A 12,087-nucleotide genomic window follows, 5' to 3' on the forward strand; every position below is an offset into this window, starting at 1 on the left:
TAAGCCCCGCCTGCTAATTCACTAGTTGTGGTGCGTTCAAACGCACCAGCTCAGAGAACCCGATTCATTTTAAATAATTTAGATAAAAACATGAATTTGTTACAAACACCTGCCTTTTAATCAAACTATTGGTGTAATAGGGTCCTTTATATGCGTTAATAACCGCAAAACACTCGTTTGATTCAACTCAAACAAAAATATATATTTTGACGGCGTTTCAAGTCAATTTGTTTTCTCGGCGAAATTTATTCTACGCGCTTAAACTAAAGTTTAGCAATTAACCCCGTCAAAAGCATCGCCGCTTTCAATCAAAGATACGTCTGCTCGTCACTCAACGGAAGCCGAACATGAACACGCGCACATTTCCGAGCTTTGTTCCGTTCCGTGAAGTAGCATAAAACTTGGTCAACAAGCCGAAGCCGCCACTGAGCCCGCTCAACCCGGCCGGTACAGTTGTTTGCTTGGCGTCGCGCGGATTATCTGGATACGCCGTACAGAGCAACAGAACCGAACATTCCTCGTTCAAACGAGCCCGAACAGGTACGTTTGACACCGCGGAGTTCTTCCGGGCTCGACTACCCCCTCTTAAACAAGACAGAAGCGGCACAAGGAGCGAAGAGTTCGCCTCCACGCGGCCGTCTACTTCTCGCTTCTTAACAAAAGAACCGCCGAAATGCACCCGGAGAATCCCCCCCATGGGGTCGGCGTCTAGACAACGGGAGCGTGCCGACTGTTTTTAATCGCTTCTCCCTGGTTTTGTTCCAGGGCAGCCCCCACCCCACGAGATGCCGCTTCTTCACAAGAAAGCTTTCGTTCGACAGGAGCCTCCGGCCGACCTGCGCCCCGACGAGGAGGTCTTCCTCTGCCGCATAACGCATGAAATCTTCCGTACCTACGAGTGAGTTGAATAACTTTGGTCAACCTTCACCGACGCTCCCATCACCTGAACCCGGTCCGCCGACGTGATGTGACGTCACGGCACCCTAGTCCAACTTGCTAGCTTTCGATAAACTTCCACATAAAGTCAACGTAATAATACAAATGTTGGAGTATTGTCTGTCTAAATACGTTTTGTATCTATTATGTGCGTTAGATTTAATGGACACACTTTGAGCCTGTCGTATTGTTAGTCTACTGATTAGCTGTCACTTGTTAGCTACTTTTAGCCACTACCTGCTAACAGGCCAAGCGTGGTTGGGATTAGGGCTGGGTGTCATTATAATAGTCACGATACGATATGTATGACGATATCTTGACGAGAAGGTGATGGATGCAAATCACATGGTACTCTGAGCCCTTAATTTATTTGCTGCCATTGACAGGGATAGACGTTCAGTCCTTGTCAAGTGGGAGGGTCGGCTGCGAATGAATGAATGAATGAACGAACGTTCTTCTACTTCAAATGGATTGGATGTTAATTAGTGACACTCATTTGAATTCACTGCAGATGGATGAAAAGAGCCGCCTGATTGGACATCTATCACCGTCAATGACAGTTTATTTTTATTTTGTATGTATTTTTAAAAAAATACACATTCTTTCATAAATGGGAAAAAAAGAAAAAAAATTTTTTTTAATAAAATATTAATCCGGTGCCTTTTTTAGTTTTTTAGTTATTTAGTTTTTTAATTTAGTGCCTTTCTATTTTTTTTCCATGAGAATGTAGGTCTTGGCTGTCTTTAGGTGGCCAAAATATGCCTGATCAGAGAAACAACAAATTGCAACTCGCCAACAGGGGGATTCAAAACACGTAACATGCAAACAACCTGGCATTTTTAATAGATTTAGTGTAGGGTTTTGGGCTGTGGAATGAATTAATGGAATTATAATGTATTCTCACGGGAAAATCCTGCTCGACATACGACCATTTCGTCTTACAAACAAGGTACGAATTAACTTCGTATGTAGAGGAAAAAAATATTTTTTTAATAATTTTTTTTTTTTTTTAATCATTGAAAAATTTGTGATTTAAAAATATTTTATACCGGCCCATTAACCCTTTAACACCTAAGCCTATTTTGGCCGAATTTGCATGCATTTGATGTTGCCTTTATATTTCAAAGAAAAAATTGTTCACAATGGCCAAGTTGGGTCCCTTTTTTAAGGACACCTTTAACTTCATGTCCAAACTGTTGTTTTCTTCACTGACCAATTATAATCCACATTTTGGACCCAAATAGACAAAAAAAAATCCCAAAATATTTTTTCAAAATTTGTAATGTTGATGTCCCGTTGACAACCAAACATGCTGGACCAAACGTTTTGAAGCTTGATCATATTTATTCTACTTGTTAGGATAAACATTCAATAGAAAAAAATAAGATTGAATAGTTTTATGTCTGACAATTCAACACAAACAGCAAGTATGGTCATAGGCGTTTTTGGCCTTTACACATACTATGGTCAAAACGGGTTATATACAGTGCAAAATAGTGAGGAAAAAAAATATATATATATAATCTAACACAAAAAGGGTTTGGAGGATATCTCTTTGTGAAGTTAGGTATTATACCCATCACCTTATCTAAAGTATTTACGCACATGCAACCAAGCTTCTCGAACACTCATCTTTATAAAATTTTCTTGAAGAAAAATATATATAACATTTAAAAAAAAGTATTTAAAAAAATATTGACAAGCAGTTCAGTTCAATTCAACTTTTTCTGGCATACGACCCAATAAAGTTTTTTTTTTTTTTTTTTTTTTTTTTTTTTGCGAACTCAATAAAGCTTCTGCATGAACAGGTCACGGAGCTGCGTCACACACAACGTCACACAGCCTACTCCGTCCCTTTGCGCGCTGCTGTCAGCCTGTCACTTCTACTTGTAAAAACGCCGACTCATCCCAGGAAAACAACGGCAAATACGGCGCATCTTCTTCCTTGAGTTAATGAAATAATGCATTAGCTTGCGCTAAATTTAGTTTTAGATTCATTCTGCACGTTTCAAAGTCGCTCGCTCAAACTGGCCGTTGTTTGCTTCAGCATGCCTCCTTTTCCTTAGTTGGCGCCTCGCTCGGAAATGTATTTAATTTTTTTTTTTCAACAAATGTCCACATTCGGTTCGTCCTTCTTGACATCACAACGACTCTTGGGATATGTAGTCTTTTGTGCTTCTTTCGGTTTTGAAAAAGGACAAGAAATGATGGAAATATGGAGATAGATACATGGTCCATGCAGCGTTTTAATGCATATTTATGAGTGCAATAAAACTATAAAACTCAAATGACAATATCTCCCGTTTTTCTTGGTCGATTGACTTCAAATAAAAACTGGTGTGGACATCAACTTCTGTACTTTCAAATGAGACCAACCAACGGCACGTGGGTGACGTAATTACAGCATGACGAAGCTTCAAAGACGACATGGGTAAACGCGTCGCTGCCGACACGTTCGGTGTTAAAGGGTTAACGGACGAAGTGATAATTTTAAAATATTTGTCTTTCAAATTTTAAAGATTTATTCATTTACTTATCATTTTTAAATGTATTAAAAGTATTGCAAATAAAAAAACAAAAAAGGTCAAATATAATTGAATTTCCTTTTTTGTTTATTTAAAAAAAAGATAAAACGACAAAAACACCAAATATTGTGATATTTTATATTTATTATTGAAAAATGCGCTTTTTTTCAATTAAGTAAGGAAGAAATCTAAATATTGTTTTAACTTTTTAAAAAATATATTTCTATATTAAAAAAAGGGACAAATACTTGTATTCATTTCCATATTCTACTTAAAAATAAAGATTTAAAAACAAAAACAAAATCTTTTTTTTTTTTATGTAAAAAAATATTCTTTTATAAGTAAAAGAAATATTCTCAGAATTTCTTTATGTTTGAATTTTTTTTTTTAATGGTGGGTTAAAAAAAATCTATATTCTAAGATTTCTGTAGTCCTCAATGTAAAATGTTTTTAGTTTATCAAAAATAAGTTGCTCTTTTGCTTTAGGAAAAAAAATGACAGATTCCAAGCAAAGGGCATTTCTGTTCATAAATTGTTTTAAATTGCTTGTAAATGGTTTCATTTTTCTCCAAAAGCGAGTTCTTCGAGAGGACCATCCTGTGCAACAGTCTGGTGTGGAGCTGCGCTTTGACCGGCCGAGCAGGCCTGACTTACCTGGAGGCGGTGGAGAGTGAGCGGCGTGCCAGGCAAAACCTCCGCAACTTTCCCGCCGCGCTCATCAGGCCGCTTCTGCACCTGGCGGCACTGTGTCGACGCGGCCGCCTGAGCGAGCTGTGTGAAGACATCTATGCCTTCACCAAAGAGCGCTTTTTCCCCGGCGAGACGGTGGACGTCAGCGGACGCAACGGGGCAAGGTATCAACATTTTTTTTTTTTTTTTTCGTTTAAAAAAAAAAAATATCATTTACGATATTTTCGTCAGCTCCCATTGACGGTGCGACATGTCCAATCCATTTCGACCGGGAAGGGCAAATGACAAAGGGCAAATCAGTCGAAATGGATTGGACATCTCGCGCCGTCAGAAACCAGAGCATTCACAGCCATTTTACTAAAGTCTGTTTTAAAATGGCGGCAGCCGATAGTGAAGGGTTCAGCGACAACCCATTCATTGTTTACGTAGGAGAGGACTTCTTGGCGAAAATGAGCCACGGCGGTCGTTTTGGACGGAGCGGAAAGTCTTGAGTGAATTTTTGCCGAGGGGCGTGGTCCAAAATAGAGACTTGTTGTATTCTCACAGCGCCACCGCGCTGACGTCAACAACACATCCAATAGCAGAGGGGCAGGCGTGCTAGAGATCGACCAATATGGGTTTTCCAGGACCAAAACCGATTGTTGGAGGGGGCTGGTAACCGATTTTTGAAGCCGATATTCATTTGCAGTAAAAGTGTAAAAGCTGGCGTAATAAAATTGAATAATGCAAATACAGTGGTACCTCGACATACGATCGCTACAACACATGATTGTTTCTACATCCGACGAATTGCTCGAAATGCGACGATTCATGTCAGTGTCGCAATTTCATTGTTTTCCCGCAAGACTGACGCATGGCAGATTTTCTTGTGAGAGAAATTAACATGGGTTCCAAGAATGTTAAAGCAGGTGATGAAAAAAGAAAAAAAGTGAGGCTTACCGTTGAAATGAAGATGGAATGATAGATAAATATGAGCGTTGGGTGCATGTCTATGAACTGCTTGACAATACTCCTCAGACCTCTGTTCGCCATTCTTTATATGTTAAGGTGACAATTATTATTCTGGTACCATCGCCAAAGAGGTCACCAGTTTCGTCAGGTTTTCAATCATTGATTTCAAAACTTGTGGAACACAACGCGCGTCGCCAATTGATAGCAACAACAGGACGTGAAAAGAGAAAGTCAACTGCACGCTCTCACTCTGCCGTCAGCCCCGCGGTGCGTTCAGGTACACTACGCAAAATACATAATGTAATTGTTTTGCTCTTGTAATTGCTTTTTGCAATAGTAACAGCATTATTTATTAAGGATTTTGTGAAAAAAGCACCGAGCTGGTCTGACTAGAAGAATAGATACCACTGCAGATAGTCCGGTTAGAACAATAATGATGCCCGTCCCGAATTAATCACACCAAAACTTTCTCTTCATCAACGCGTTGCCTTTTTATTTTTTTTCTATGAGAATGTAGGTCTTAGCTTTCTTTAGGTGGCCAAAATATGCCTGATCAGAAAAACAACAAATTGCAACTCGCCAACAGGGGGATTCAAAACACGTAACATGCAAACAACCTGGCATTTTTAACAGATTTAGTGTAGGCTTTTGGGCTGTGGAACGAATTAATGGAATTTAGAGCTGAAACGAATACTCGAGCAACTCGAGTAACTCGAGTTTAAAAACTGATCCGAGTAGTTTTATTCACCTCGAGTAATCGTTTATTTTGACAGCTCTAAGCATCACGTTTTGCTCGGACTACTTTTAATGCGGGACAACGCGCTGATGTCACGTGCGTAGAGGAAGAAGCAAAAAAAAAAACTTACTGCAGCCGACAACCGCTACAAACGACGCCGACGTTGCTAAATACTAGCCCGCACATGCTACATTAGTTGCAGCTAGCGTCTGGTAAGTCTCATAGAGATCACATGTATGTTGAACTAGATGCGCAATGACAGACTAGGCCGCGTCTGGGCAGCGTTAGCAAACAGCCGCCATCTTAAAGCAGTAGAGCGCTAAGCGCTAATAAAAAGCGCTAAGCGCTAATATATAAGGTTAACGTTACTGTCACTACTAGCTCATCTTACGTTAGCCCTGCGGAGGGCTAGGTTTCAATCAATTAAAACCACTTTCGATGCGTGGCTAACGTGTCTTACATACAGGCTTTAACATAACATAGCGTTGTGGAGTGATAAGGGTGTCAAATAAAAACTCAATAATGCTAACTATCAATTTTAGCTCAGTAGTCATTGCTGGATAAAACACCAAGTAGCACTAGTCCCTAATGTGCTCCAATACAGCCTGTATCATACATTTTGAACAGTGCAAAAACTCAAAATCCTATCAGGACCTTAACTAGAACTTAAAAATGGCTTGACACAAATAGAAATTCAATTGAAAAACGTGGGGGAAAATCCTAACTTTTAAGTGATGTGTGTTATCAAGCGTAAAGGCATTTTTAGGTGTGTGTATATATATATACATACTGGACTGTCTCAGGAAATTAGAATACACAATATTCTAATTTTTTGAGACAGTCCTGTGTATATATACAGGACTGTCTCAAAAAATTAGAATATTGTGTATTCTAATTTTCTGAGACAGTCCAGTATATATATATATATTGTAAATAAGATCTAAAGGTTTTTTGAGTGAAAGCAGTGAATTAGTCTTTTTTTTTTTTAAATTCTAGTTACATCTGAGATGCAATTGTTCGCTGTTTTCAACAATATACATAAAAAATAAAGACATTGATTGACTGAAAATGATAAAATGTCTTGTTTTCTCATGTAAATCTATAATTGCTCTTCACCTAAAAATATTTTTGTTTTATCCGATTACTCGATTAATCGATAGAATTTTCAGTCGATTACTCGATTACTAAAATATTCGATAGCTGCAGCCCTAATGGAATTATAATGTATACTTATGGGAAAATCCTGCTCGACATAAGACCATTTCGTCTTACAAACAAGGTCTTGGAACGAATTAACTTTGTATGTAGAGGTACCACTGTACTGAACTTCATTGAAATGCCAAAAGCATGTTTATTGAATCACACAAATAGTGCTGCGGCACCAGCAGGTAGATGAGGATAGCGTGTGAACCGGTTTGAGGGCCTTAAAAAGGTGGAAAGGCGCAATACAAGTTAGAGCTTAGATCTTGAGCCCGAACCCGACTCAACCCGAATTTCGGGCCGGTTCGGGCCCAAAATGTATTATTTACGTTCGGGTCGGGTCAGGCTTTTTTTTTTAATGAATATATATTCATATATTTATACTAAAATGATGTACTGATGTTAAACTAAGGAATAATAGTTATAAAATAAATAATTTGGGTAAAACAGAGAAGGCACTGTGCATGCCTGTGCACATGAATGCCGTGGCCCCGCCCTCTTTTTAGTCTTCCTCTCCCACCCTGGCGCCCTCCGCAAGTCCGCATCCTGGTATTTCCTTTTCGATATGAAACAGCAAGAAGTTAAAAACAAACTAAAGACGGGGGAACTGAAAAGGCAAACAGGTACCGCGGTAGGATAGGGTATGGAAAGGCTTCAAATTCATTGTTGAAGATGCTATACAGAAACCTGTGTCGGCTTCGCTGAATGTCAATAAATGTGGCGCTTTGCTCTCATATGATGTATGATATATGTTTTACAAACTTTTCCAGCGTTATTTTGTTGTGTAAATGCATTTATAATGATCATAAAAATATGAAGACTATTTAAACATTGAGAAAACTTTTTTCCTGCCAACTGGAAGAGATTAAAATAAATGTGAAATCCACTATCTGCCTCATAGAACAGACACACAAATATAAAAGATATAAATGTTTATTGAATATGTATCTTAGTCTTGTTTAATATAAATGTTTATTGAATATGCATCTTAGTCTTGTTTAACTGGGAGAATGTGTTAAAAAAGGCAAGCTTTAAATTGTTATCATTATGCACAGGCATCGTCACAAATGTGATCACACAAAAGGCAACCACGCATCACATCCCATCCCGCATTTGCTCCTTCTCCTGAGTCCTCACAAATAAATCGTAACATTTCGGGGAGGGTTTGGGCTCATGCCTACAAGTAAAACGTAAAATTTCGAGGGTTTTTGGGCTCGGGCCTGCAAATCAAGTTAATTGATCGGGCCAGGCTGGACTTTAATACCCGTGGGCCGGGTCGAGCTGGATTTTTTTAGTCCTGATCTAACAGCGGGCTGGATTTTTTAGACCTGATCTAACCTCTAATACAAGTGTAACGCTTTTCACCATTACCATTTAACCAATCAGAGGACTGGATGAATACTAGTGCAGGGGACGGCAGGCAAGAGAGTCACAGCTGCATCTGAACCGAAATAACCCAGTTTTAAATGGACTTTTTTAATCATTTTGGCCGGTCGGATTTAAAAAACCAAAAATATCAAATTATATATTAAATTAAATTAAAAATTAATTAAATTATATCAGCGTCGATAATCTATCTCTAAGCTATACTTTGTGCTGTCAGGCTCTTTTGGAGGACGGATATGCATAAATCACGGCAGACGAAACCTTGATAAATGCACTTTTTTAAAGTTTGATTCTCCCAGTTGTGGCTCTACTGTGTGGCTCTAGAGCCTGTTGTAGCACGGTACGATGGTGCTGGAGCCTGTTGTAGCACGGTACAATGGCATTAGTGCTATTTTTGATGTCAGCCCCCAAATACAAAGTAATATTTTCACAAAGAAACTTTTCTCATGGAATAATCTATTGAATAATTCCTCAATTTTCTACTTGGTGAAAATTAACATGAAAATCTCACATTAATCCGTAAAATTGATTTAACATGCTGGATTTGCTGAACCTCTTTGTGTCTGGTTCCCTACCTTAAGAAAAATGTCTTTTTAGGCACATTTGCGAAATCCTTAAGGTCCACTCGCCGTATTCCAGCACCAAGGGGGCGCCGGTCGTAAACGGACACAAGTCTGCAGACGGCGACACCATCGTTATCAGCGACAGCGATGATGAAGACGCCGCCGCCTTTCAAAGTCCCAGCAGGTCAAAATATACGTCCGAAACAGAACGGTGCATGATTTGACATGCCCGTCTCCAAACAGGAAAAAGAAGAAATCACTAAGTCCGTCGGCGTTCAAGTACGAAGTGAGGTTGACGAAGGATGAGCCTGGGGAGCCGTTTATCACCAGAGCCAATCAGATCAGGTAACGCACGGCCCACCATTTTGTATTTAAGAGAAGAAAAAAAAAAAAACTCAGTGCTGACCTTGTGGTGTTCAGCCGTAGGAAAAACGTAATGTCACGCGAACGTCTCAAGCTGCTACTCAAGCAGCACTGTGAGCCGGCCAACGGCATCATTAGGCTAAAGGTAAGAAGCTACACTTTCACTACCCACAATCCTTGAGTTACTCAGATGTGGGGCTGTCAAGAGCAGAGGCGTAGCAACAGTCCCTGGGGGCCCCAGGCAACAAGCAACACGGGGCCCTTCAAGCGTGTGCAAGTAAGGGGGACAGTTGGACTTGGAGCAATAGCATATTTAATAAAAGTATAATAACGCCTCGATCTCAAAGAGCGCTTTTTAGGACACTCAAAGTGCCCGGCTTCTACTACATTACAAACTACAAAAAAACAACAACAAATAAAAACTACAGTAACATAGTACATTCACACTTAACATTTCCTTTTCTCCTCTTCTGCTTTTTTTTTCTTTCTTTTGTAATTTCCAGAAGGATAACTTCTCTTTATTTTGGATATACGTCAATTAAAAAAAAAAGCCAAATCGCCGCTCACTCTCACTCTGAGTCACGTGAGGGAGGGGGGCGAGTGTAGAGCGAGTGAAGGGGCCCCTTCAGGGAACTCAGACACAAGGGTTTCACTGGCACTGTCGCACTTGTTGCAGCGACAGTGCAGTAAAGCTGCGTGTGTTAAATCTGTAGGCCCTTGGGGGCCCCTGCTGGCTGGGGACCCTAGTCAATTGCCTGGTTTGCCTAATGGGACGCGACGCCTCTGGTCAAGAGTAATCAACTAATTGCTTAGCAACTGAATCTAAAACAACAGTCCCTTTCAGATACGCCGAAACCGTTAAACACCGTTAAAATCCCAGGATTTAAACGGGCAGCCCTTGTATGTGAAAGCAATTTCCCGGTCGACTGACACGGAGATTATCATGGGTCGCGTCTTTTATAATGTTTGGGAAAGTCCCGAGATGAGGCTTATGTGAAAGCAAGCGTTAAATTGCCGGGTCACAGCACAATGATGACGTAAATATAAAATCACGCCAGCAGCCCTCCCTGCACAGAGAGTGCCAGTGGTCTGTGAAAGTCTCTAACCCGCGTCATTCTCAGACATCTCTACGTGCGTGAAAGCAATGAAGTGAATAAACCCCGCTTACACGGGAATTTACCGGGATATGTATGTGAAAGGGGCTTTTTTTTTGATGGTCGACAAATCTTACATTTTGACCTCAAATCTTGTTTTCAGCCAATTACAGTAAATAATTTCATGACTATTTATTTAAATGTTTCTTTCTCAAGGAAAACAAAGTCTCATTTTTACGTATTGTATAAAAAGAACTTAACTATTGCATTTAGGGCTTCAACTAACAATTATTTTTATAATCGTTTCATAAGACGAGTAATTGATTAATCGGACAAATTTCACTTATTTTTCAGTTACCCTCACAACAAAAGTTTGTTAGGCATGTTATAAGTAACAATGAAGACAAAATGGATTAGTATTTCCCTTGAAAATAATATTTTATTAGATTCCCGATTTAAAACAGAACAGGTGTAAGTACGTGAAGTACATAAAACATTTTCAGTAAAGGTTCTGTGTATAAAATATACAAAGAATTTCTCAGTACACAAATCAGAACAAAAGTCCTTTTTATTCATATTAATAAAGTACTGCTGATTGACATTTTCTTCTTGTGGGCAAAGCGCTGACATATTGTGACATCATTGTGTCAATGACTCATTTGCAAAAACTAAACAAAATTGAATGAGGAAGCAGACTGAAATGAATCAGTTTTCTTTATCAAACTGTCGTTCATAAATACAATCCATATCCAATTTCAAAGCACACTCTCTTGTATGACAATTTATAGTTTGTATGGGTGAGTTTTGAATGAGTTAGTGTTGAAAGGAGACTGTAAGCTGTTATATGAATGGGTTTATGTGTGTAGTTTCTTTCTAAAAAGAGATGAGACAATTTTACTCTCTGGTTGGCTTCTAAAAGAAATAAGACAACTTTACTATCTAACTATAACTAAAGTGCTGATATGCTTCTCCAAAACTTAAGACACTGATAAGCATAAGTGCCAACTAGCTTAGTGCTCCATGCTAAGTAATAACATCTCATCAAAAAAAGACACAAAAAATACAATTGGCTTTATTTACTCACCTCTAATGGAGGCACACTCATTCGAACAACACAAAAGACAATCTAACTCTGGACACTTTGTAATATTATTGATTCAATAACCCACTTCGTAATATTATTGATTCAATAACCCAACCTGAGTGTAGCAGTGAACTCTCCCTCTCTTGCCCCAATCACTGGTGCGCTCGCGCAGATTACACACAAACAAGGACCCAAACGGGACTGCTTGGTTGACTATGAAATGGTCTGTGGCAAACCTCTGTTGTGATTTCCTGTTCATCCGGCAGGCATCAAGCATTGCAAAGTACCGACTGTCCGATCAAAACTTCTCACAATTCTTCCCCGATGACCCTCCACAGTTCCCCTGCAGTGTTAAGATGGAGGCACGAGGCTCACAATTGCAGGTGAGAACAAAACTGGACAACTAATACTAAAAATAATATATTTAACAATAACTCAATGAAACATCATTTTTCAAAAATCATTTAAATAAGATTTCAAAGATCGCATTTCAGCCACAAATTACGCATCATAACGTGACAAATTTCACATCATAATGTGAAAAATTGAGCATCATAAC

The 12,087-nt window shown here is 39.2% G+C and overlaps 1 protein-coding gene across 3 annotated transcripts in view; it reads left to right on the forward strand.

Annotated features, from left to right (window-relative positions):
* The first annotated feature begins 83 nt into the window (after nt 1-83).
* The window catches only part of baz1a (bromodomain adjacent to zinc finger domain, 1A), a 45,798-nt gene continuing 33,794 nt past the window's right edge, over nt 84-12,087 (forward strand). Inside the window, exons 1-7 of one of the 3 annotated variants that reach the window (XM_057860265.1) lie at nt 84-540; nt 766-898; nt 4,037-4,315; nt 9,022-9,171; nt 9,231-9,332; nt 9,408-9,495; nt 11,795-11,911. In XM_057860265.1, the coding sequence (XP_057716248.1) occupies nt 786-898; nt 4,037-4,315; nt 9,022-9,171; nt 9,231-9,332; nt 9,408-9,495; nt 11,795-11,911 (849 nt within the window). In that variant the 5' untranslated portion in view covers nt 84-540; nt 766-785. The remainder of the gene's footprint in view (nt 541-765; nt 899-4,036; nt 4,316-9,021; nt 9,172-9,230; nt 9,333-9,407; nt 9,496-11,794; nt 11,912-12,087) is intronic. The other 2 variants (XM_057860264.1, XM_057860263.1) reach the window with 2 other exon arrangements.

This window comes from Corythoichthys intestinalis, chromosome 15, assembly GCF_030265065.1.
Source record: "Corythoichthys intestinalis isolate RoL2023-P3 chromosome 15, ASM3026506v1, whole genome shotgun sequence".
Lineage (NCBI taxonomy): Eukaryota > Metazoa > Chordata > Actinopteri > Syngnathiformes > Syngnathidae > Corythoichthys > Corythoichthys intestinalis.